General features: G+C 41.9%; 2 protein-coding genes across 3 annotated transcripts; one reads left to right on the forward strand and one right to left on the reverse strand.

Moving 5' to 3' along the window:
* The first annotated feature begins 183 nt into the window (after positions 1-183).
* LOC131681456 (enhancer of mRNA-decapping protein 4 homolog) lies at positions 184-24,195 on the forward strand. 2 transcript variants are annotated; one of them, XM_058962254.1, is made up of 10 exons: positions 184-358; positions 682-774; positions 835-1,040; positions 1,112-1,754; positions 1,813-2,759; positions 21,421-21,657; positions 21,715-22,724; positions 22,793-22,958; positions 23,020-23,557; positions 23,625-24,195. In XM_058962254.1, exons 2-10 carry the CDS (start codon positions 722-724, stop codon positions 23,812-23,814), a joined length of 3,990 nt encoding a protein of 1,329 aa, XP_058818237.1. In that variant the 5' UTR covers positions 184-358; positions 682-721; the 3' UTR covers positions 23,815-24,195. The 2 variants fall into 2 exon arrangements, with proteins under 2 accessions (XP_058818237.1, XP_058818236.1); XM_058962253.1 differs by having other exon boundaries at positions 184-774.
* A 433-nt stretch (positions 24,196-24,628) lies between these two features.
* Positions 24,629-25,582, reverse strand: LOC131686250 (rRNA-processing protein UTP23 homolog). The gene is made up of 2 exons (XM_058970515.1): positions 25,327-25,582; positions 24,629-25,276 (listed from the first exon to the last, which is right to left on the reverse strand). Exons 1-2 carry the CDS (start codon positions 25,444-25,446, stop codon positions 24,629-24,631), a joined length of 768 nt encoding a protein of 255 aa, XP_058826498.1. The 5' UTR covers positions 25,447-25,582.
* Positions 25,583-27,364: the final 1,782 nt, after the last annotated feature.

Raw genomic sequence — 27,364 nt, forward strand, 5'->3', positions numbered from 1 at the left:
AGCCGTGAGGTAGCCATGAGGCAGGCTTATTGTTCAGGCAGCCTTTCCGGAATGGCGGTGGGTTAGTTTCTAGATTCTCAATCGAAAACGACATTAGGGAATTTTCACTGCGTGGACCCCTTGACGGCTTTTGATCGATTTTCCCGATTTTTCGATTTACTGAAAATCGACCAACATCTGTCAATGCCAAAAGAGCGATGCGGAAAAGAAGCCGAAGAAAAAAGCAAAAAATTCCGCAAAAAGTGCAATTTTTATGCTGAATCGCGTGTTTTTTCAAAAAAATACCCAATAAAAGTTTATTTTCAGCCCGCGATAAGTGTTATCGGTTGGTCCGACTGCTGAAAAATCAAATTAGAAGGTTTGTTTCCAAAACTAGCTGCTTTTCGGTCGATTTTAAAAAAGATTGTTTAGCGGCACAATAGAAATTAGAATAGAACCGCGTACGACTATTTTCTATTCAGTGCATTTCGTTTGTCTCAACACTCAAATTGCGAAATAATATCAAGCATAGTTGAACCGTCCGCAATTGTGAATTTCCTTCACGGGTCGACGTAATTTCAACGTACAGAAAAATCCTTGCCGGTGCTGTAATGCTATGCTAATTATTCTCCTCGGAACAGTTCAGATTGGTCGCGTTATCAAAAATCTATTATTGAAGGGCGTCGTTTCACCGATTTTCAGAGGATATCGCGTTGCTCATAAAATTCGAACGTTTTTTGGAATGGACAAAATGGGTAAAACCACTTCCGCTGGATCCACCGCCTCAGCGACCATGTAAGATATTGCAGTACAAGCGTTGACTTTTTACTACTTATGTCTCGGTTCTTTTTCTAGCGTCTTCAACAAGGACGAAAAACAACACTGCTTTGATATAAATGGACGCAGCGTGACAGTTGTCGGTAGTGTCGGAAAACATGACCATGGTAGTTCGAAGGTTAAGCTGAAGAATATTGTCGACTACAAGTGGGAACAGCGGAACTATCCGGGGCGGCTAATCGCTTGTCATAATGAAGGCAAGCTGATCGCTTATGCTATTACAGGTACGTATTTAGCTTGAATAATATGCTCTGCTTGTTTCTTGTAGATTGCAAACTAACATATTCCCTTTCAGTAAACCACCGAGCTACCCCGGAGGGTATGGTTCGTATCGTGCACCTCTCACTTGGCCAGCGTGCTCTCATCAAAGGCATGTCTGGTGAAGTTCTAGACTTGCAGTTTGCTCATTCTTCTTCCAAGATTCTGCTGGGCGTTATCGAACAGATTGCACTGCACGTGTACCAGGTTGAAATTGTCAACGAAAAAATCATTTGCTCGAAGTTGCTTAAAGTAAACGATCCAATCGACGGGCACGTGCCGCTGTGCGACAAGATATCCTGGTGTCCCTATCTGCAAGACAGTGGCTACGAGGATCAGTACGCCAGCCAATTGCTAGTTTGGACCCGTGGTGATATCTTCCAGTGCTACAGTATTAGTACCGTTGTTCAGCACTACGGAAGCGGCGAAATTGCCGGAAAAGACATTTCCGAGGGAGGATTCAAATTTCGAGACGCTTTACCCGTGATAACCGGAGCTATCTTTTCTGCGGATGGGACAACCTTGGCCATCAGTTGCGAAGATGGTGTCATCCGATTCTATCAAGTTTATCAGCACACAAACGAAAGCAATCCGAGGTGTCTACATCAGTGGAAACCTCACGGCGGAAAGACGATCAGCAGTTTCTTCTTTTTGGATAACTACACAGAGCAGGCAGGGGAGTAAGTTTTGCGCCGCTGTTAACCTTTCAGTATTTATAAATAACCTAATCTATTACAGCCAAACACTTTGGCAACACGCTATCACGTGCTCAGACAACAATACCGAAATCAAAGTTTGGTCCTGTGAAACCTGGGAGTGTACTCAGATGATTAAATTCGCTCTCCCGATCGATCAATCACTTTGTTTTAAAGCGGAAATCGATGCCACCTCGTCGTATCTTGTCCTATCGGATATGTCGACCCGAGAGTTATATGTGCTGCAGGTGTGCAAAGAAACATGTTCTACCATAACAAATGGGAAATCATGCGAAGAAAGTTACACCAGTTCCAAACTGGCAGAATCCAAGACGACAGATCAGAACAACACAGCAACATCGACAGTAAGCTCCACAGTCACTAGCGTAAATGCAATCACGAGAGCATATATCTCATCGATTGCCGAATTCCCGCTTTCGTCGCCGATTCTCAGTTTTGGCATTCTGGACGTAGCGGTTCGTATGTTTAAAACCAACGATGCATATTTAATCGAAGAGTTGGACGACTATGACGAGGAAAATAGTGCTCTCTACTGTGTGGTGATTCGCATGTATCTTGTCCAGCCCAAGAGCGTGCAAGAGTGCCATCTGTTTTATCAACCGAATGTGGCCTTCGGCACTGTGGTACGCAGCACAATTTCAAGCGTCAGCAGTGAATATCGGAATATCTCGCAATCATCAACCGGTTCTACGAACAAAGATGAACGAGGGAATAATGTCTCCTCGCTGATGGATATGATTAACAAAAATGCAAACAATACGTTAGTCGGTGAAGGCACTGAAGGTTCATTGAATGCCAGCGATAAGGGCAATAAGTCGCAATCAAAAGAGACGGAGGAGTTAAATAAAATACTCTCACCAGTTGCAGTCGCTGCTGTGTTATCAACCTCGACGGAAAAAATCATTCAGCCGAAGCAAACTGTTAACTTGATGACGCCGGATTCTTTCAACTCCACCAGTGACAAAACAGGTAAGTGGCGTGGATGGTTAGTACTTTGAAGCTATAATCTTAATTCATCAGCTCACAAGCTTGAAAAATAGCTGTACATATATGACGAGCAGCATTCGAAACCGAGCGGGTTTTTATATTTAATTACACCGGGGTTTTAAATTTATAAAAACAAAATCACCGATAAATTACTACCAATGATGATAGTCTACCCACTGCCGATCACTTTTCATGTTTATTTGAGATAATAAACTGCGATATCCATAATTATTTCTGGCCATTCGTGAAACTCGAATCCGACTTCGATGATCGTTACACCATACGCAAGACGACGATACCTTCTGGACTACTGCGGAATGTAGAACAGCTACTTCAGCTCGTTCTTGGCCACCTGTTGATATCCGTAACCGCTCTTGTCGTAGTAATGCTGAACAATCAGCTGCTTGATTCTTTGCTGATGTGGCAAGATCCTTGGAAAACGTAGATCGAATGACAGCAACTCTGCTTTCTCAACTCAGCCCTCCATTCGAATCAGTCAGTTTTCATCAATCAGCGCAGTAAGTTTGTAGAGCTGGCGGGACTTTTCCATCACCAGCCATTGGTTCACCGACAGATCCTTGTTCCTGACCAGTACTTTCAACTCATCGATAAAACACTCCGCCTGTGTCAGCTTCATCAGTCACAGCTCCGCCTTCTCGTACTCGGTTGTAGTACTCTGCTCTGTCTGCTCGTTGCTCTTAGCATCTCAATCGGCTGCCTATTGCTCTTTCGTCTACAGTTCGACGCACGCCATCGTCCTCACCAGCACTGTCCCCTTGAAAAGCGATTGGCATCCCCGATAACCTGTGCCGCTTTCACATCGTGCAGCATCAAATGAACGCGAAGTTCCTCCGTAGTGTTAGCTGGAAGTAGTTCTCTCTTCGGCAACTCTTCCGCACTGTCGTACAAAAATTGTTGCCCACATACCCACTGGCGACCAAATCGATCACGTTCTAATTAACGGGCGATTCTTCTCTGATATCACCAACGTTTGTACCTACCGCAGTGCGAATATAGATTCGGATTACCTAATTGCAGTATGCATGTGCTCAAAACTCTCGACGGTGTACAACACTCGTCGTAGTCGGACGCCAAAGCCCAACGTCGCGCAACTTCGGGACGCCGGGGTTGCCCAAGACTACGCACAGTGGCTGGAAACAGCACTACTCACGGAAGAACAGCCGGGCGCAGCTACTCTTGAAGATGGCTGGAGGGAGATTCGTTCCGCCATAGCAATTACTGCTATAGCGGCACTAGGTACAGCGATTCCCAATCGAGGAAAAGACTGGTTCGATGACGAACGAATGTAAGCAGTTAATAGAGGAGAAGAAAGCGAGGATGCTGCAGCACGGAACGAGATAGAATGTAGAGCGATACAGACAAGCACGGAACAGGCAAAACTTGGTCCTCCAGAGAAGGAAGCGCTAACAAGAGGAACGAGATCGCGAAGCGATGGAACAACTGGTCGGTGTTAAGTCAGACCGGACTAAGTGACAAAATATTGATTTCGAGAAAACGGGTTTAAAGTTTAAATCGCAGTATCCTGTACGTTATAATTGGAAATTATTTTTTGCCATAATTCTTGTTTTTGGTTACATATTTCAAATCTGGCAAAAGTTGAATGTAGCTGAAGAAATTCTTTATCCAGTGTTGTCATTATCTAATTTGTTGATGTTATACGACTTAGTCCGGTCTGACTTAACACCGACCAACTGTACCGCGTAATCGGCGTATGACACAATCGATCGAGATCAGCTGTGGCAGATAATGCACGACTACGGTTTTCCGGATAGGCTAACACGATTAGTCAAAGCGACGATGGACCGAGTGATGTGCGTTGTTCGAGTATTAGGTACACTCTCGAGACCCTTTGAATCTCGAAGAGGGTTGCGGCAAGGTGAGGGTCTATCATAACTGCTGTTCAACGTTGCGTTAGAAGGTGTAATAAGGAGAGCGGGGATAGACACGAGTGGCACGATCTTGAGGAAGTCCGTCCAGCTTTTTGGCTTCGCCGACGACATTGACATACTGGCACGGAACTTTGAGGCGATGTCGGATACGTACATCAGACTGAAAGATGAAGCCAGCAGGATTGGACTTGCCATCATCGTTTCGCAGACAAAATACATGAGAGAAAAATGTTCTAGAGACGACAATGTGAACCTCCCATCCCGAGTCCGGATTGACGATGACGAAATCGAGATGGTCGACGAATTCGTGTATTTGGGCTCACTGATAACCGCCGACAATGATACCAGCAGAGAAATTTAGAGACGTATCTTGGCGGGAAATTGTGGTTACTTTAGACTCCGAAGGACGCCCCGGTCGAACAAAATTCGCCGCCGCACGAAATTGATTATCTACAAGACGCTGATTAGACCGGTGGTCCTCTACGGCCACGAGACCTGGACTAAGTCGCGGAGGATCAACGCGCCCTTGAAGTTTTTGAACGAAAGGTGTTGCGTACCATCTATGGTGGCGTGCAGATAGAAGACGGAACGTGGCGTAGGCGAATGAACCATGAATTGCATCAGTTACTGGAAGAACCATCCATCGTGCATACCGCAAAAATAGGACGTTTGAAGATGGTTCTTGAGGACGACCCTACAGAAACAAGAAGATGGGGCGCACAGCGAGCACGGTGGATCGATCAGATAGAGGACGACCTGCGGACCCTTCGAATACTGCGAGGCTAGCGACAAGCAGCAATGGACCAAGTGCTTCTGCATACAGCAAGAGAACATGGCTCTAGCCTAAATGGAAAGGTAAGTAAGTATACCCCAGCCGGGGGGGAAACATGACAGATAGTCGACTGTTTCATATATGTACCACTGAATCGAAAGTGGCGCTAACATACCTATTCGTTTTGAGTTCCATGAATAACAAAACAAAAAGTTTACAAAGGAAATTGTTTTTTCGTGGCGTTTGTTATGCACGCCGTCTATAAATCTAGCGCAACATTTGGTAATGACATATAATATCAAATGTGAGAGCTGTCATCTTCTCTGAATCGACGGATTAAAAAGTGTGATTAAAAAGATTGAAAAAAATTTGGATTTTGGATTATATAAGATTTTTTCGAAATGTGGTGCATTATAAAAGAGTGTAAGAACCATCTGGGCCTATCGACAGCCAAGCAAGCAATCAGCAGTCATCGGTAGGATTGTTGTTTCACAGTTCATCGATAATATTCAATTTTGAGATCCATTATAGTTTCCCCCGGAATAATTTGATGCGGAATAAATGGCTGAAAGCTATATTGATATTTTGTGGACAAAAAATCAATATTGAATCAGCAAACATTGAACGAGTTTGTAGTTTGCATTTCTCGTTGACTGACTACAAGGATATTGATTGCAAAAAGGTTTTATTGAAACATGCGGTGCCATTGCAGTTTAAAAAAACTGATTCAGAAGAAACGTATGTATTAATTACAGGAAACTGGCAGTACAACCACATTTATAATTTCTCATATATCATTTGTAGTCAAGACTTAGATTTTCTTTGCTCGGAAATGACACATATAGCTTCGAAACTTTTTATCCTCAGGAACGGTAAATAATAGCAATATTTATTTTGACGGTGTTGATTAAATTTGTTTGCTTCGATATCTTGAATTCACAAGGTCTGGTGAACCCTTGAAATTGCGAAAGTCCCTGGAAACAGCGAAAAAGAAGATGAACCGTTTGTATCAAATATGCCGTACTCTCCAAAAACAAGTTGATACTCTCGAGAAAGCCTTGACAGAGGCAAGAGACAAAGACCTAATTACTAATTGCGCGGCAGATCATTTAATGGTAGCGCCTTGTGTTTATAATTTATGAATGATGATTGATACAACCATTTGTAGGCATATTGTGGAGGTAACACACTCTTGAAAGAGTTATATTCACCAGCTGGAAAAGGTACGGAGTATTCCGATGAACTTAAGTGTTTTGTTACTCTCCACGAGCTTATAAGTACGTCCGGCAGTCCTTCGGGAATCGTCTACCGCACACACGTTCTATCACCCGGTGGTATCAGTCAGTCGATGGCGAGCCAGGTGTAACGGCCGAAGCCATGGCTGCATTGGAGGCGATGGCTAATGAGTTAAAAGTGAAACAAGAGCGATTATTAGTGTGTTTAATGATGGACGAGATGTCTATCCGGAAGCACTTACAATGGAATCAGTATTCCAAGAAAATGGAAGGAACTGTGCAGTTTTCGGAATTTTTACCTGAAGTTTCTGATGATGTACCACTAGCCAAAGACGCTTTAGTGTTTATGGTGACTGGAGTAAAAACAAATTTTAAGATACCTGTAGCGTATTTCTTCATAAACTCTCTGGATACAGAACAAAAATCAAGCTTGGTTGAAAATATTATAATCGCTTTACATCGAATTGGTGTAACAGTTGTAGCACACACATTCGATGGATTAAATACGAATATCAGCACAGCAAATACCTTAGGTGCATCACTACAGGTTGGAGACAGTTTTCAAACAAACTTCCCGCATCCGTGCACAAACGAGCCAATTTTCATATTACTTGATGTCTGTCATACGCTCAAACTCGTGAGAAACACTCTTTTTGCAAAACAAATTTTTAAAACCAAGAGTGGATTCGTGGTATGGATGTATATTGACAAGTTGAACTAGCTACAAAATGTTCGTGGACTCAAAATTGCTAGCAAGCTGACTAATCGACATGTTTGCTTCCAAAATGAAAATATGCGAGTTGATCTAGCTGCCCAGACCCTCAGCCAAAGTGTAGCGGATGCTCTCGAATGTCTTAGAACGACAAATTCTGACTTCCACGGTTGCGAGGAAACAATCAGATTCATAAGGTTGTTCAATGATCTATTCGACGTGCTGAACAGTAAACATTGCTCATCTAAAGGTTTTAAACAATATCGATAGATGTCGTTCTCTCTTTCACGAGGGTCTTAGATATATCAATAACATCAGCATCGAACAGGAAAGACAAGGGAAAAAGTTCTGGGTGCCGATTGTTCAATCACCAAATAAGACTGGATTTGTTGGATTTCTGACTGCCATACAAAGTTTCTCCGATATGCAAACTATATATGGAAGAAATGTTTGAGTTGGATCAAATAGCATGCTACCGTTATAGTCAAGATCATATTGAAACATTTTTTTTCAGCTATAAGATCAAAGGGAGGCAATAACAATAATCCTACTACCATACAGTTTAAAGCCGCATACAAACGATTAATTAAAAACAACAACGTGACGTTGACTGCTTATGCCAATTGCTTTGACTTCGATGAAATTAAAATGCTGCACGCTGAAGAAAAAGGAGGATTCTATTTGAAATCGATAAATGGTAGAACAGGGCAGGCATGGCAAAAGCACCGAACGGTGCTGCACGGTGGGCACTTCTACCAATAAACACGCCACCAAGAGGATTGAAGTTGGCACGCCGTACCGGTGCTCAACAGCAGACACCGGTCGCCGATACCAAGGCACCGGTGTCGGTGCCAGCCCATGATATTTAACCACCGTGCTCGTTGCTTCGGCAAAGCACCGACCCGAGTGTTTCTGACTTCGGTAGGCACCGTAACCGAGGTGCATCTCACATCGGCAGGCACCGCAACCGAGGTGTTTCTGATATCGGCAGGCACCGTACCGAGTGTTTTGAAATTCGTAAAACACGGCAGCTTATATTTCGATAGCGATTATCGCCGCGCTATTGCTGTCGCTTGGTAAGTGGCTCAAAGCAATTTGTGCGTTCATATGCATGAACGAGCTTGGTACTTTATGAAGAATCTGTAATGCATTATACAGTAAGGAATGATTAAGTAGGTATGCATGTAGGAATTATAAATAGATGAATGAATGGATTTAAATTGGCATTGGTACTGAAGTAGAATTTTTCATCTTAGCCAACTCTTACATCAAACAACCTCAGTCCGAGTATTACGCTTGAAGACCATAACTGACCTTTATTCAATATCAAAATTAAAAAGATTCTTCTGCACTTCGAAATTTAAATATCGTCCGGTCATTTGTATTCTTTAAAAATAAGAGAAAATTCTCTTCTAAAAACTAAAAAAAAATAATATTGAGACTAACTATTTAACGATTAATAGCGATTGGATTGTAACCTCCACATTTGTATTACTAAAAGTATCATTGAAAGAATAAAGTGTCAAAGTTTTCCGCTACTTAGTACTAAATAGCTCAGTTTGAAATTTTTTATTCAGGTATGGAAATACATATGCGCCTAAATTGAATTGAAAAGCAAATAGGAATGCGTGATAGAAAAAAATGTTGATTTTAAATATTTTTATTCGGTCAACACCTTTCATATGTTTTGCATAATTTTAAGACTTTTGACTCCAAATTGTTAAAATTATTATTACCGTTGCTAAATTTACATTAACAGAGGAAGTCAGAAGTGTTGCAAGTTCCCAGTTTGACGGTTGTATTTTTCATTTGTCTCGAAATGCTCAAAATAATGTCCCGTCATTATAAAATTAATAAAAATATGATTTCTGAAAAAGTCAAGGTCGTTAAGTATCCTGTAAAGTATTCAGCTTTAGTCATAACTTCAAAAAGAAATTATGTTTCCAGAAATCAGTCTGGAAAGTGAATATGTTACTGATTGAGAAAACATTTTAGTTTTTAACTCTAGGTAGAAAGATCAATATTTAAAATCTGTGAAAATTCTCTTTAGTTTCCGCATAGGTAAAATCAAATATGAAATTGTAGTATTTTAGCAAAATTTCTAAAGTTGCAGCTTCAGCTACCATCAAATGACTTCATGAGTGCCGTGTATGAATTAAACAAAAACTTTAGGACCAATATTTTCAGTCTACCTTTCGGGCAAATGGTAGTGGGTCCAACTAGTTTGTATTGCAATTTTTAGATCTTGGTTTTTGTTCAATACAAATAATCCTATTTTGTCATTCTAATCAATTCAATCAAATATACTGTTCATTTGTCAAAATTTACAGTAAAAGTAAAAAGAGACAACTTATCATATGATAATACGCAAGCGAATAAAGTCAACTCGCGTGGGAACATATAATTTACATACGCGTTTAAATTTCTATGACTTACACAAACCTAACACAAATTATACCGATGGTCTATTGACGAACCAAGCCAATTTCAAGTATCATTTCATAAGAACGTTGTTAACATCTTATAGATGCAAAGTATGCACACATAATTTTTTTTTTTGCTGTGGAAAAAGGGAAATTTATTCCAAATAATAAAGAGATCAGATTCGAATATCCGGGGATTTAAAAAATCTTACCCCGGGTAATCGAATCTAAAATAAAATATGTTAAAATTCCAAGGTGTGATTTGTCTTTTCAGTTGCTTTTCATTTATATAATATATTATTAACGGGTTCATGATATATTTCAGTTTTGTATAGCTATTTGTGCATGAATTCTCAAACAAACTTAAGGTGTATTTAATGCATTACAGGTCGCATTATCCGGGAAATCATTGGTCTGTTATTCGATTTTCTGGTGTAAGTCATTTAATTTTTCAACTACTAAAAAAATAAAGTAAATTAATTCGCTTTTCGTTGGTGTTGTGGTGTTACATGCTTTAGCTAACTTCTCGACGTTTAAGTGATAGGAGTCTCTTCCTGTGCGTAGTGCTTACACAAAGCATAACTTCATTGACCAATATTGTACTGGATAGTCTGGTGGTCAGTATGCTTTTAGTTTTCACAAACTTTTCAACTCATGTTTGCCATCTCCGACGGACTATACAAAGTTATGTCGATGATAGATGCCCGACCGTATCAGCAAAAATCATCGCATATCCTTACATCGATCACTGTTTTTTTTTTTTTTTTTTTTTTTTTTTTTTTTTTCTCTATGACTGGTAAGTCTACACACCCACTATACTGTGCAAGAATTTAAATCTCTTTAGACAGTCAAATAAAAGTTTATGTATCTAAAATGCATGCAGAAATTAAATTTTGCCGATCAAATTGTAAAAACCCATTTGAAGCTGGCTTTTTTATACCTTAAAGCAGAGTAGATATAAAAAGGACAAGGTATCGCTTCAATTATTAAACATGTAGAATATAGCAAGACAAAAGAACTAGTCTTCAGATTTCAAACTGCATCACTTCAGAATGTGGTTTGGTTGATCACTTACCATCTTGTCAACTAAATTTGTCTTTGTTTTATTGAGTTTACATGCGGAATAATGAATATAGCTTATATAGTATAACTATCGAAGAACTGATAAGGACTAGGACAGCTAGCGATATTTATGATAACGTAGATTTTTTCTAGATTAATGCTCTATAAGTCTATAGTACAGCGAACCAAACGGCACGTCAACACACGGACGCCGTTGGATGTGCCAGAAAAGTAATGAAGTCCGGCCAAAATTCATTTCTATGCATTGTGCTGTGTTAAAAGTTTTGTAATGGCACTGGTAATGACGTATAAAGCGGAAATAAATCGTATGGGCGCACCTTGATTGTGCCCTAACGCCTTTACATACGATAACGTGTTTCAAGTAATTTTGAAAATTGAAGTTCTCTGCAGTAGGTAACTTGCTACAAATGATATGAACAATTCCAGTTCCATTAGAGTAAAGCGAAACCTCCCTCCCTTTTAACTTACCAGGACGGGGTGCTTGGAATGAATATGAAATATTTGCGAAATATGATCACCTTATACATGACCTTGTTTTAGCGAAGGGCCACAATTTTATATGAGATTAGCTCCTCTGAAAATACGTTTTAGTGACCGCAATGATAAAATTAGTACTGTAATTTGACATTCTAATTGAAATTCATTCTTTTTTCAAAACAACCTGGTAACCGGATAAACAGATTTTTTCAGTGTCTCCATTTTATCAGCCTAAAAAGCACTATGAGGCAGTTCATCACTATTTTAGCTAAATATTGTAATAGAGTTTGCGACATGAAATGACTCAATACTTTATTATTACGACCAGCTATAGATAGAATGTCTAAAAATTGGTAACAAAGTTTCGTATAATAAAAATTATCCAAATACTGTGAAATACTTGTGATTGATTGATCGAAAATTCGAAACGTGTGCCCCAAATGGCGGCAATAGGAATAGATTCAAATTGAGCTAAGCACCATATGTGCGTTATCCGTATAGATTGGGATCATAAAAAAATAAAAAGATGTTTATCGATGGCAAAGTTTATATCTTTTGCTTTCAATTAGATATACATTTGCAAGCAGATAAAGAAATAGAATTTTCGTTGACTAGTATTTCCAAGACGCAAAATTAAAAAAAATCCACCATCCGCGATCTATACTTGCATCGAGTTTGGATATTTTATAATTACATATCTAACTAAAAATCAAACTGCCGTGATTATAGAAGTATATTTGCTGTTCTCTTTTATTCCGTCGCACCGAAAAATCTTTTTTTTCTTTCTTTTTGTGCATATGCTAGCGGGCTTAAACATTCTCGCTTTGATACGGGTGCAAAGTCAAAGAGTTTCCGAGGTGTTGTCCGAAGTTGAAAGCGCTTGGCTCCGGTGCTTCAGAAATTTTAAAGCACCCGGCCCGAGGGTTTTCCGAAGCATCCAAGCACCGGATCGAAAATTTAACACCGCCACCGACACAGGTGCTTCGTTTATCGTGTATCGGTGCTTCGCATCGAGCACTGGCTTGGGGTGCTCATTTCAATACACTCGGTTGCGGTGGTAAAATGCAGCATGCGGTGCCGTGGCGTGTTTGGACATGCCTGGAACAGGGTGCGACGATTCGTATGTGGAAAAATCATTGCACGACAGTTATGATACCGAATCTTATGTATCATGCACAACTGTGGACGATAACTTTATTCATATTGCAATGGTCAAAATAGCGGTTGTAGTCAAAACAAAGTTATTTCGCCAAATTAAGTGCGATGTATGCTTGGACGAATTACTACGTGGTACGAGTAACGGTGAGGTAAACAAAGATTTATTGCTGATTTGCAAAGTGGCGGAAATGGAATTCACGATTCTAACGAACAAATTAGATTCTATTAATTTCGAGAAATATTTCGACATAATGATGAATCGAACCATCTTTAAGATAATAAGCGATCATTCAACAGTATTCAATGCCATCTCAGAACACATCTTAAGCCAAAATGCAGTCTCAAATCATCGAAATTTATTAATTAAGTTGTGTGCAGATTTCTATTTTAAATATCGCATTGATGAATATGTCAAGAATTTCAAAACATCTAGACTTTCAGTTAGAAAAAAGCTAACAAAAATCATTCTTTTCGAAGGAGATTAAGATTCAGTTTTAAAAATACATGAATTTATGACAGAATGCAAATGATAACAAATCAAATAAAGCAAATAGCACCATCGCGACATTGTATACCCAACAAATGGTTTATTTATTCTAAAAAACTTCAACCATTTTATTATGGATACACTATACACTATACGATTCACTATACGCCATAATCAATGATAGCAGTTAGGTACATATGAATGAAAACACTTAATAAATCAGTAATTTTTCAGTTTAAAATGTTTTTCTCTTCTTATATAAAATAAACCTTTTTCAAATGTCGCTCTACTAAGCCGCCATGACATCACCAAATCACCACAAATTTTGCTTATGAGTTGTATATGTGGGAACTGTCAAGTTGTCCCCGGGCTGGTATACCCACGGGCTGTTGGGGTGTATTTGCAGACCTTTGCGCCCCATTTGATTACCAGATACGCCACATTCAGCTTCTTTGGAACCCATCGCCAATCTGTCAGCGTAGTCAAGTTAAGAATTTCGCCAATGCGAAAACTGACAAATTGCATATAGCGGCGCTGATCCGACCGAATCCAAGATAATGCCACCTCTGCGTCGAAAACGCCACTCTACTGATACGATAGTTCGTGGCAATTTCGCTGAAAAAACCGCTGCCACGAGTTTTTGACGCTGAATCGACAGCTGCTTCAACGGTGCTTCTTTAGCTTATACTTTCTGGACAGCTTTCCCCTGCCCCTACGATCTAGGCCTTGTGGTGTCCGGCGGGCTAAAATCTTTTTTCACTATTTCAGCCAAGAATAGCACCACTGGGGAACCTGCTCTCATGTCGTGAGAGGCGACTAACAACATGCTAGGAAGGAACTGCTCCGTATCGAAGACTTGACCTGAACGGACCCTAAGGTTTTGCATCATATCCTTTATCAATTCTGTATTGAGTGAGTCACTGTCATATAGTCACCTTCTCTGTTTCGCCATTCCGGATTGTGTACCAATGTTTTAGGTTTCTTCTGGCGGTTGTACAATAGCCGTAAAGGATAAAGTCTAATTCTACACTAAGTAACAGTATATATTAATATACCGGCTCTTCCACGCCAAGGTATAATTTTCAGAGCTCTGGTTTAAAAACCCGTATTTAAAAAACAAACTTTCATGTAGGAAATTTATTGAATTGCCCTAAGATGGAACTGTCGAATTCACAAAATGTTTTTTGTGTCGCAAGCGAATCGTGGATGTGTCAAAATAAGCCAGTTTTGTATTAAATCTGGAACCGTCTACCATCCATTCTTCTGCTGGGCTGCCGATGGATCAAGAACCCTTGTCGTTCTGTTTATTATATTTATCACGCATGATAAGTATGTCGTTTGCAATTCGGCGTTTAACTCAATTATGGAAACGTGTCTTTTTTTACAATGGAGAAGATGTTTACGTACTAACCCAGTACACGTGCTATTAGTAGGTGTCCAAGCTACCACATGGAGTGTACTGGGGGCGAGTCGGGCTCGAATGGTGACGCTGCCATTAATACCGACTAAACTGTATTGGGCTCCGCCATCGTTCCCCCCAGGGACTACCTCTCGGTATTACTTCTGGAGGGATGGCTGTATTTGATGTACTCATTCACTCTCACTCACGCGTATACGTCCTATATGAGGCTTACTTGGGTGCTCTGTCGCACCTTGTTTCTCTCTCTCTAACACTCCACATGAGGCTGACTTTTGTGCGCACCTTTTTCGTTCCTTGCGAGGCTGACTTGGATGATCACCCTTTCACCCCTCTGCCACGCCACGAGGCATCGATAGCTAAGTCCCAACATACTACGCTACGACCCTCCCATCTCGGCATGAGGCAGTCCACATATATGCCTATACACTCGCTCTTCTGCCTTACTTCGGGGTGGCTGGGTTTACCCCTTACGCGGTTGCCAGTCGCTGCGCCAAACCTGCCTCAGCATGGACAGACCATTCACTCACTTTTTTGTGCTCGGCCTTTTTCGCTCCAACTAACCAATCACCGTGCCCGTCGTCTGTTGCTCGGTTCGCCAAATTACCTGTAGCCTACACGCAAACTGGGTGGTAGCAGCCGAGACTACGTTCCACTTCTCCACCGATTGACACATCCGCTGAATAAGGGTATCAGGGGTTGTGTCCCAGCCACAGACGTCAAGCATTGCTCTTCTTTCAACGTCGAATCGAGGACATACGAACAGTATGTGTTCGGCAGTTTCGTCTACACCTGGGCAGGCTGGGACCTCCGCGTGCCCGAACCTGTGGAGGTACTGTCGGAAACAGCCATGGCCTGACAGTAATTGTGTCAGATGGAAGTGAACTTCCCAATGGGGTCTTCCCACTCAGCTCGATATGTTAGGTATCAGCCGGTGGGTCCACTTACCTTTCGAGGAGTTATCCCACTCACGCTGCCATCTGGCGACCGAGGTCACCCTGGTGCGCTCGCGGGCTCCTCTATTTTCACGTAGCTCGAAGCACTCCTCATCTTCCCAAATGACCAGCCCGATTGGCATCATACTCGCTATCACGCAGGATGCATCGTGTGATACCGTGCGGTAGGCAGATATCACTCTGAGGCACATCATGCGGTAGGTGCTCTCCAGTTTCTGTAGGTAACTGGTTACCCTCAGTGCTCTTGACCATGACGGGCCGCCGTACCTGACGATAGATACGGCAACGCCTGCCAGTAACCTACGTCTACTGGCGCACACCTTTGAGCTGTTGGACATCATCCACGATAGAGCCGCAACAGCAGTCGACGCTCTCTTGCATGTATAGTCGACGTGGCTGCCGAAGGTCAGCTTGTCGTCTATAATGACTCCGAGAGACTTCAGACTCCGCTGTGAGGTGATTGCGACTTCTCCCACATGGATAACTGCATGTTGTGCCGACTTGCGGTTGTTGACGATAACTACCTCCGTCTTATGATGAGCGAGCTCCAGGCCTCTCGCGCTCATCCATTCCTCCACCGTGTTGATCTCGTGTTCTGCGGTTAGTTCTACCTCAGGGATTGACTCCCCGTAGACCTCCAAGGTTACGTCGTCGGCAAAGCCGATGATCTTGACCCCAGGAGGGAACTTCAGTCTCAGAACCCCGTCATACATTAGGTTCCATAGCACCGGGCCTAGGATTGAGCCCTGCGGAACTCCTGCTGTAATCGGAACCCTTTTCTGACCGGCATCGGTTTCGTATAGCAGTACGCGGTTCTGGAAGTAGCTTTCCAGGATCAGATACAGACCCACCGGTAGGCTAACCGGTGTAACGAGAGCGCGATGGCATCCCAGCTTGCGCTGTTGAATGCGTTCTTCACGTCAAGTGTCACTAACGCACAGTGTCGAATGCCTCGCCTTTTTCGTTGGATCGCTATCTCGGCAGTCTTTATCACTGAGTTGATAGCGTCCACCGTGGACTTACCCTTCCGAAAGCCAAACTGGTTGCTTGACATGCCGCCCGTATCTTCTGCGTACGGGGTTAGCCTGTTGAGGATAATCCTCTCAAACAATTTGCCAGTCGTGTCGATCAGACAGATTGGGGTGTACGCCGATGGGTCGCCTGGCGGCTTCCCGGGCTTTTGGCAACAGCGCCAATTTCTGCCTTTTCCATCTATCGGGGAAGCGGCACTCGTCAAGGCATCTCTGCATAGCTAGCCTGAACATTAGACTGCCCAGGAAAATAATGAATTTTTTAAAACGCAATCGGCCCACCCCTGATTCGATTCCTAGTCCCACCAGGAGTACTTGCACCAAATTTGAAGCAAATCGGACAAGTCTAGCTATCGGACCAACGTGCCTGAAGTTTGTATGGGATTTTTCGACAATTTACATGGAGAAAACCCACTAACTCGCATTTTTGCCGCTAGATGGCAGTGCATGGATCGTATTATCACTGTAAGTGAAAATAAGAAAGATAATTTAATTGTCTACAACTTTTCCAAAGACTGCTAGTGAATCCGGCTTTGTTGAAAGTAGTTATTAAACTTTTAACGAAGTGATGTCTGAGTCAGTTTTGCATGGGGCCTAGCAGTGCATGGTTGTGTATCTGTTTCCCACAAACTATGCATTTTTGTGAAATAATCGATAGGTTTAGCCTAATAGTATGTTCAGAAGAATTATAAGACATAATACGAGTTATGTTTTGGTTGGAAAATTTTAGTTCCAACTATGACCGCATAGAGGGCGCCAACACTAACTTTTCATAGAAGAGAGATAGACTATCAAGATGTTCGAAAGAATAATTAGAAAATGCCTGTTCTACAACTTTATGGAAGACACCTAATTTCTCTTTCCGTTGAAAAGTTAGTGTTGGCGCCATCTACGTGGTGAAATGTGGAACTAAAACGTTGTAACCAAAATATGGCTCGTATTATTTACTACAATTCTTCTGAATATATCATAGAGCTAAATCTGACGGTTATTTAACAAAAATGTTTAGTTCGCGCAAATCGAGGACTGATACACAACCATGCACTGCTAGGCCCTATGCAAAACTGACTCAGACATCACTTCACTAAAAGCTTAATAAGCCGAATTCACTAGCAGTCTTCTGCAAAGTTGTAGACAATTAAATTATCTTTCTTATTTTCACTTACAGTGATAATGCGATACATACAGTGCCACCTAGCGGTAAAAATGCGAGTTAATAAGTTTTCTCCATGTAAATTGTCGAAAAATCCCATACAAACTTCAGGCACGTTGGTCCGATAGCTAGACTTGTCCGATTTGCTTCAAATTTGGTGCAAGTACTCCTGGTGGGACTAGGAATCGAATCAGGGGTGGGCCGATAGGGGTCATTTTTTTCCTGTCACTACTGAACATGTTCGGGTTCGCTATGATCGCTGCCTTGAGAGCGCTGTTTGGAACTCCATCCGGCCGTGGAGCTTTGTTCATTGCTAGGGATTTAGCCACTGCGAGTAGTTCTTCATTCGTCACCGGAGCCGCCATTTCTGCCGTGCCCGAACTGTCTTGTAGTGCAGGTGGCCAGGGGCTTGTAGCTCGAGACGGGAAGAGTACTTCGATAATCGTCGCCAACCGGTCCGGAGACCGTTCTGGGGGTGAAGAGCCCCCTTTGATCTTGGCCATCACGATCCTGTAGGCGTCACCCCACGGATTCGCGTTGGCACTCTCACACAGGTTGTCGAAACACGCTCTCTTGCTGCTTTTAATGGCCTTGTTAAGGGCCAATTTCGCAGCTCGAAACCCTTCACGGCGGTTCTCTCTTGCATCCTCGGTGCGGGCTCTTTGTATCCTACATCTAGCTCTGAGGAAGGCTGATCGTAGAGCTGCAATCTCGGCACTCCACCAGTATACCGGGCATCTGCCGTTTCTTGACAGGGTTTTTCTCGGCATAGTCGCGTCACACGCGCGTGATAGAACAGCTACCAGCGCATCCCCGCTTAGACTGTCGGTGTTGGCCTCCAGTCCCAGGGCCGCGGTGAAAGCTTCGCTGTCGAAGTGATTGGACTTCCACCCGCGTATCTGACAGGGATCTCCCGCCCTCGGATGCTTCACACCATAGTTTATCCTAAAGCGGATTGCTAAATGATCGCTATGGGTGTAGCTTTCGTCTACCCTCCATTCCATGCCTGGAACCAGACTCGCGCTGGCAAATGTTACGTCAATCCACGCCTCCACCCCGTTTCTACGGAGTGTACTAGCGGAGCCATTGTTAGCTAGCACAGTATCGAGTTTCGCAAGCGCCTCCATTAGCGCTTGGCCCCTGCTATTTGTACAGCGGCTGCCCCACTCCACTGCCCAAGCGTTAAAGTCTCCCACTATAACTACCGGTTTTCGGCCCACTAGGTCTGACGAGAGCCTGTCGATCATCTGGTTGAACTGCTCTATGGGCCACCTTGGTGGAGCGTAGCAGCTGCAATAGAACACACCATTGATCTTGGCAATCGCAACACCCTCGGCGGAGGAGTGTATTACCTCTTGAACCGGGAACCGTCCCGTTGTACAGAAAAACGTGTCTGATAGGGATAGTGGAGACGCCACCTTGTCAATAACATTTCACAGTGAATTTCTTCACATTCATTTGAGATATGCTTGTTTCAAATTCTCGAAAATTGATTGCGACTTTCGTGCATATTACTAAGATCACACTGTCTAAAGATGAATAGATACCTCTATTATATTCCATGCGGCTTTGTCCTTTTATGTAACGCCCGGAAGAATAATTACGAAAATGCCTATTCGAACGGCATTCATATTTGTACTGCAGAGCCGTAGCAATCCTGTTTTGCGTGAGGGGGCAATTTTTTTTATTAAACTTAACGTATATTCAGAGACTGGAAAAAAAGCATTTTTAATATTTAGAGCCACAGTACTCAAGACGATACTGACTCCTGCGGTAGAGCACAAAGGGTTACGTCGTCAGTAAACTCTAAGCTTGCTCATATGACCGTTTCCACGCTGTTCTAAACTTTCTTCCTTCATCGTCTCGCTAGTTACAAGATAAAAACAAAAAAATGATTCCCTCTTAGTCGTTAAGAAAAAGGAAAAAGAAACCCACCCCTTGGTCGGCAGCTGCTATGTGATTTGGTATCCATTGTGGATAAAGCGGTTGCGCAATGTCCCAAAGCTGCAGTATTCTTTTAAGTTGACCTGTGAACTTCAGGTCATGAATGGTAACATGCTCCCAATTCTCCTGGAATTTGTGCAAAACCTGGAAGTATTCTATGTTGCAGTGGCAACCGTAAGATACGATACCGACTTACACCTAGAGGCGACCCGTCTCAACATCACCGGGAAAAGCAGATACCTCCAGGGTAGCGGAGATTGGAGAGTCGGATCTCGAACAACTCAGCCGCTATCATTGTATCTACTGAGCTTCGCATGCTGGGAGCTTTCCAGCTGACTAAAAAACACGATGAACGCGAGGGTGCGCAGTATCTTAGAAATTGGGCGAACCCCATTTATCGCCAGATTTCATCACCCGTGGTACCACAATTCTCATCCCCCATCAGAGCGATTGGTTAAGACGGGAGACTGCGAGATCGATGAAGGTGAGATGATTCGGGACACGATTCGCGGCGAATCATATCAGTAAATCGGATTCCTGCAGCTCCCCGGATTCACCACACCGACATCAAACTTAAGCTCCGAAATAACGTTCTTGAATCAAGTGAACTGTATCTTGAAGTCTTTCTTGAACGGGTGAAGTAAAGTCAGAAAATCAACACGTTTGCTGTCCCCGTGTTAACCTACAGTTTCGGCATCATCAAATAGAGTAGGTCAGTTCAGCTCTGGAAAATCTCGAGAGAAAATTGAGGAAGGCGTTTAGAACCAGCGGCAATGCGCCATCCTCAGTTGGCGCTGGAAAGATTCACATTGCCACGGAATTAAGGAGGACAAGAAATAGTCGACATCCCGGCAATAGGTGTAGCGCAGGTTCTACAGCTGCGAGAAAACTTGTAGAAAATACCAGCCGACATGGAGTATTTCAAACAATCTGTGCTGCGGACCGCAATTATAGCGCAAGCGAACTACAATCTCAACTGCAATTTGCAGATTACAGAGGAAAAGACTGCAGAGTGGAGGTAGATAGCTGTGCACGGGGCCCATCTATACCAGATGAAGCAGCCGTACATCGACAAGACTGCATCTATTTTTTGAACAACTTGTGTTCTCATTCGGCCCTTCGTTATGCAATTTGCGATATTATGACAGATCGTCTAAGCGCGGTGTTTCATGAGGCGCGGCCATTTGCGGCGATGAAATTTCGGGTCGATACTAATTAACACAGTATAAACTATACAAATGGATCTCTTGCTTTTTATTTGATTATTCTTTAATTTCGTTCGGCGCAAAACGCGTGGGAGGGGGGGGGGGCAAAGCCCCCTCTTGCCCCTTAGGTTGCTACGGCTCTGATTTGTACTGGATGTCGCACACCTGAAACCTGTGATCTAAAATGGAAAGACAAAGCGCGTGAGTACTTAGCTAAATCTCAATATCTACCATATCCTGATATATCCTGATTATTTTCCCTACCCAATCCATCCTATTCTGCGACACTTGTGGATGGTGCAGAGAATTCCTCGATCAAAATAGTCACAAGTATTGAGATAACATTCATTCCTATCCCAGGATTGACCTGCATGGTCGTGGCCATCTACGTTATTGGTCATACTATAATCTTAGTCTCTGTAGGTTGTACGTTGAGTATGATGTACTACTCCCAAGTATCATACATTTGGTTCAATATGCAATTTCAACAGGCTTTGATCAATCACGGGAAACTCACGGGCGGTCAACTAAGCTAAGCTAACTTTCTCCTGTCCCTACAATCTCTGGGGGAACCATCAACATACGTCAAAACCACCGCCCGATGGTAACAGCTCGGCGAGCAAAAACACCGTCATTCTAGAAAACTAGCATTTAGTGTTCCCTCCAATTTTTCATTCCAGACATGCATATAAATGACGAAACCGTAAATCCAAACGTTTTGAACACTCTGCTTATGTTGGCCAATGTCACAAAACAGCAGCAACAGCTGAACAATAGCGTTACATCGCCCAACGAGAGCCTGAAGGAGAAACCGTCACCACTGAACATGCTGAATATTGTCAACAGCACCATGATCGAGGAACAGGAACAGGCAAAGGTGCGACAGTCAGTTGAACTGCAACAGGCAGTCTCGCTAGGTATGTTTGACTTCTTTGTAATTGTAGTATTTTTCTAATACATTATTTACTGTTTAGAAACACCACCAGTCCCACCGATGCCTTCGACAGAAATGCTAGCCAGTGGTGGGTCAAGTCCTAGTCGCGAAGTACAGGAGATTCTATCGCTCAAAGACAACGATTGTCTGAACGAGTACTACGACTCGGACAACATTCTATTGGACGAAACTGACGGAATCGGTGCTGATGATGACGAGTTGAATGATCTGGAAAACGAAATAATCGATGACGAAGAAGATGACGATCGGTACAACTTCAAGAACATCGACGATGATGATGACGAGGACGAAATACAGCAGCGAAGCGTACAACCAACCCAGAAATCGGGCCAGAAACTATCAGAGGTGAAACCGATTAATCAAGATCAGCCACCACTTGGATTTGTGAAATCGGAACCGGTACACGACAAAGTAAACAAAAATGAATCTGCCAGCAGCGGAGGATGGCCCAAAGTCCCAGAAGTGCCGCATCCTCCACAGAATAATTTCATAACAGCCGCACAGCCACCTCCACCGCAACCACCGATGATCGTTACCGTACCGCAAAACTCTAAGCAACTTGACGAAATAACCCAGAAAATGGATCTACTGCTTGACATTGTGCAAACACAGTCCCGTCAGATAACAGAACTTCGTACCCAAATTCACGATTTGAATAAGACCCGATCGGAAGATGCGCAACGGTATCAATCGGTGTTGAACAAACTAGATACGTACATTCCTAAGAAAATCGATGAATGTTTCACCCGAAATGACCGACAGCATGCTGCCAAAATGGAAGCGTCGATAATTTACCAAAACCGTCAATTCCGAGATGGTTTGATGCAAGCCCTGCCGCAGATGCTGAATACACAAATCGTCGAACGGCTAACCCCAACGATTATCGCGGAAATTCAACGATTTGTTGCACCACGCATTGGGGCACAGATCGAACAAATGACTCATTTGATCAAAATGGATGTGGGAGCCAAACTCAACAACAGCGATGTCTTGTTCCGGACCACCATGGAAAAGATGTGCCGCACACAGGTAAATAGTCAAAGACACCGAGTACTTTATCAACTGTATTACATATAAGTTTATGGTTTTTATACTAGACATTTTTGGATACAATGTCAACCGCCGTCCAAGCTGGGGTGCGAAAAACATTGGAACGAACGTTCCACGAGTCCATACGAAACGTTATGCTTCCAGGCTATGAGAAATTTTCGCAAGAATTATTCCGTCAACTGAACACCGCATTTTCTGCAGGAACGAAAGAATGTAAGTTAAGGTTAGTGTGTTCTATCTACTTATGCTTAATGTTATGTTTATAATGTTACAGACGTTCAGAAAATGGATCAACACATGGCACAGAACAAACAGGTTACAGACCGAACAAATGAACTGATCGAACTAGTTCAAAAGGTTCCCGAACAGGTCAACAGCAGCAGCGATCGGCAGTTTAAAACAAACACCGCGGTACTACGGGAGGACATCACACGGGACTTTAAGCTATTGCAAACAAACCTACTCAAGGTTATGAGAGAAAACATTCGATGTGAGATCGAAAAAGGCTTAGAAGCGCAAGCCTCCTCTCTCGAAGACTCCGTACTATCGGCGGTACGATCACAAGCTCAAACGCCTGCCCCTTCGAATGTGGACATTCAAGAGCAAATCCGGCAGTTACTTGCCCATGGTCACATCAACAAAGCCTTCCATAAAGCGCTCCTTTCCAATGATTTATCGCTGGTTGATTACACTTTGGAAAAGGCAGACTACAAACAGGTGTTCAGCCCGTGCCCATTAGAACAAACGGTTCTGCTGTCGCTGATTCAACAAATCTCCGCCGACATGGTCAATCACAACGAATTGAAGCATAGGTAATAAGAAGACTGCAAAAGAGCCTTCTGTGTGTATTATTTCTGTATTTGCCTCTTGTTCCAACAGGTACCTGTCGGATTCAATCGTCAGTCTCAACTTTATGGATCCAATCACGAAGGAACACGCGCCGAAGGTGATGCGTGAGTTGAACCAGAACTGCCAAAACTATCTGAGTGCAAATCCTGGCAATTCGTTGGCCACCAGCATGAAGATGCTGCTGATTGCTATTCAAGGACTGGGATTCAAATCGTTCTGATGTATGTGGAAATAGACTGCGGAAAGCTGCTGAGCTTAAGACTTCCGACAGGTCAGATACTGAATCAGCATTTTGTTTTAATCTTACATTTTATTGCTTCCAATTTGATCAATGAACTTTCTAAGTTAAAGTTCTCGAATGAAACTAAGCTAATGAATTCGATACAGGATGGTTTTTGTTTGATTCATCGTTTTTATTCGAATGTTAAACAATTTTTTATCCTATATTATTTGAATTTGTTATTGGTTTGTATCAACTAAACAACAATTTGACAAGTTTTGGAAGTGATCCAAAATAAAAAAAAACAGCTTCACAAAGATATTAATCATACTTTTTGAGAAAGCTCAATCAAAATCATAATTCATTTAAATGAAATAAACTGAAAATGGTAAAATCATGTTAATATTGGATTTCTTACATTATTAGTATGGATATCACACTCCGAAGCAAACGTCTCAGTTCAACTCCAAAATTAACTCTATCGGTAGTACGATTTGGTTTTGCAGTTGTACTTGTAGTTGAGAAGCCAGATCACATTTATTCGACAATGAAATGCGCCGTAATGCAGAATAAAGCCGAATAATTCAAACTATTTTCTTAAGGGTTAACCAGAATTAAATCGGGATCATAATTCTACCGTGAATAGAAGTGTTGATCTGTACTCAAGGCTTTTAATCCCACTATCATGTTTTGATCAATTTTAAATACTGATTCAAATCTCAAAAAGTAAATTGATAGTATAATTTCGAATTTAAGCAATACAAATTTTTGCTGAATATGTAATGAAAACTTTGTTAAAAAAAACAAAATCAATTTAACAAACCGTGATTTGTTTATTGTTTTTTAAGTGCTCTTTAACATGTTTCGGTAACCTAATTCTTTTTCGTTTTTTCTTCTCAACGCCATGATCCTGCACCCCATCTCGATTTTCGACCACTTTGTTATTCTTTTTCTTAGATTTCTTGCAGGACAACGGGTTAGGATTCTTAACCTTTTTCCTTCTTTTCAACGACGTCTGCTCATTTGTCACCAAAATTCCTTCCTTCTTTTTCAAGCTGGTCAACCTCCGTTCGTCTATCTCTCGAACTTGTACCTTAGATTGAGTTTTGCTAGCGGCTGCCCTAACGCTGGCATCCGACGGTTGCACCAACGTTGGGACCAGACTGTTATGCAGGTAAAACAGTGGGATGCCTGCCCTCGCACAGATCCACTCCTGCAGATCTCGATCCTGGGTTGCAACAATATAGTTACACGTTTTAGTCATCGCCCGGATGCAGGCCAATCCGGAGATGGGTTGCTTTTCATGACCGCATTTGTGGACGAGATATTTCTTCAGCAGTTGGCAAACGGCTACCAGCGGACCTCCAATGTTTTCCGTTTCCGTGATGATGCAGGCAGTAACAATTAACTTCAACTCGGATTGAAAGTATTTTTTCAGCTGATCTTCGATTTGAATGCGCGCCTAAATTAAGACTAGTCATTAGTTTGAAAATTATTTTAGCTAATGGTTACCTTATAGGCAGCATGGCAAAACGTTCCGTCAATAAGAACCAGCAGTGGTTCTCGGAAGCCGAAGTTGTTTATATAGAAGCTCAGATATTTCCTTGCCTTTTTATGCTTTGTCACTTTCATCGTTTCGTGTAATAATTAAATACTAATTATTCCACCATAGATTTTTATAATAGATTTATATTTCCGCTAAAATGATAAAGAATTAACTTCGAATCAATAATTATTTTATTCAAAACAAGTTTGTCGAGAAACTACAAAACGTCAGATTATGATACCGGAACAGGGTGGCCAGTATTTTTAATATAAATCTACACGCAACCGTAAAATAACCTAGGTTCAAGCGAAATCGCCATTAGTGACTGCAGCGCTATTCCACACTGATAGCACAGAGAAATAGACGTCCATCATGAGCTACAAAGTTGTGTAAAAATTAACGGTCCGTTCGATGCTAATTGAGATATCACAATCAGGCCCGCTAAAATCGCCATTTCGTTTATTGGCTGAGCTTGACAAAGACTTTTGAAAATAGCCGACATAATTATACCACTAAGGGACCATCCATAAATGACGTAGCATTTTTTAAGTGATTTTTAACACCCCCCTTCCCCATCGTAGCATTTCGTCACAAACCTCTAAATACCCCCCTGGTAATTACGTAGCTTGATGGTAACTCTCCCCCCCCCCTCTTGTCCCGCGAAAATAAAAAACGATGATAGTTTTTCCTCTTTAAAAAAGCTACGTAGCATAACATGACCCCCTACCCCCCTGTCGTCACACATCATCACACGTCATTTATGGATGATCCCTAATTGGGATATGCTGATATGACAACGCAATATAGAGTTCCAATCTCGGAATTATAGTTCTTATATTCATAGTTAGATACTGAGACACTGGGAGGCGCCAATTGAACATCACATCACATCACGTTTTCTTTTTGGATCCATTTGGAGAAGGTACAGTCAAGTCGTTGGTACAGTCGTGATTCGCTGGTTGGTCACTTTTTAACTGGACCGCTTTTTAGTTGGACCTCCGCTAGTTGGACCGTTGTCCAACTAAAAAGCTTCTGAACGCCAAAATCTCATGTCAAATTTACTTTGACAATCAATCTATCAATCTTTTACACTACTAACGTGTGGTGATCACAACATCTCAGGAACCAATTTACCGAAATTCTGAAATAAGTTGGGCAATAATCTTCTTGTAAGTTAGCAATCACCCGATATATAAAAGACATTCCTGAAACTTATAGAGCGTCCCTAGAGCTTGCAGAACTTTTTTTTTATATTTGTTAGATTTCCACGATGAATTTATGACCTAATTAAAACTTGAAATGCTTTGCTAGACTTAACAGAACTACTCTGAGTAGCACACAAATTCTCCAAATTATGCAGAAACCCATAGATCTTCCAAAAAATTTGTCCTATTTTGTTGAAGTCAATCGAAAAAAAAAGTTTGATGGTAGGTGTACGTACTATCGAGATATTACAGTAATGTTTCGATTATATCACTACGTGGTGCACCGGATAAAAAAAAATCGACTTTTTTTTACTCGCTTAATTGTTAGTTATCCGCAGGAAAATCTAACAAAATAATAAGAAAAACAAAATACGCAAGATATGGTAGGTATGCCGAGATATGTATTTTCTCTTGAATTGATGTAAATACTTTTCTTTTGGAAGGACAACATCAAGAATTGCAGATGTGACTATTTTTATGAATGTTGATACAACGAGGAATGAATCGTAATCTCTTCGAATATATTGATTTTAAAAGTCGAGATATTTGCCAAAAACTTTAACGTGCCAGATTCCTTCAAGTTTAGTTTTAGGTACTTCAACAATTTTCAGAAAAAGTACGGGATACGTAAAGAGAAGTTGTGTGGGGAAAAATTATCCGCTGATGCCATACCATTTGACCCAATGCGCTGAACAAAGATGGCAGACGCTGCTCTAACCAACGGCTTCAAATAGGTAGTGTGATAATAGAAACATGGCAAAAATAGGCTCATCACCCTACTATGATTAATTCTTTTTGA

Source organism: Topomyia yanbarensis, chromosome 2 (genome assembly GCF_030247195.1).
Source record: "Topomyia yanbarensis strain Yona2022 chromosome 2, ASM3024719v1, whole genome shotgun sequence".
Taxonomy (NCBI): domain Eukaryota; kingdom Metazoa; phylum Arthropoda; class Insecta; order Diptera; family Culicidae; genus Topomyia; species Topomyia yanbarensis.

What these genes read in the sequence shown, in the direction of transcription:
- LOC131686250 (XM_058970515.1), bottom strand. Translation starts at nt 25,446, where the DNA reads ATGAAAGTGACAAAGCATAAAAAGGCAAGGAAATATCTGAGCTTCTAT. An exon ending in TTTGCCATGCTGCCTATAAG is followed by an intron (nt 25,277 to 25,326) that starts GTAACCATTAGC and finishes GTCTTAATTTAG; the next exon opens with GCGCGCATTCAAATCGAAGA.
- LOC131681456 (XM_058962253.1), top strand. Translation starts at nt 596, where the DNA reads ATGCTAATTATTCTCCTCGGAACAGTTCAGATTGGTCGCGTTATCAAA. An exon ending in GCAACAGGCAGTCTCGCTAG is followed by an intron (nt 21,658 to 21,714) that starts GTATGTTTGACT and finishes TTTACTGTTTAG; the next exon opens with AAACACCACCAGTCCCACCG. An exon ending in TTCTGCAGGAACGAAAGAAT is followed by an intron (nt 22,959 to 23,019) that starts GTAAGTTAAGGT and finishes ATAATGTTACAG; the next exon opens with ACGTTCAGAAAATGGATCAA.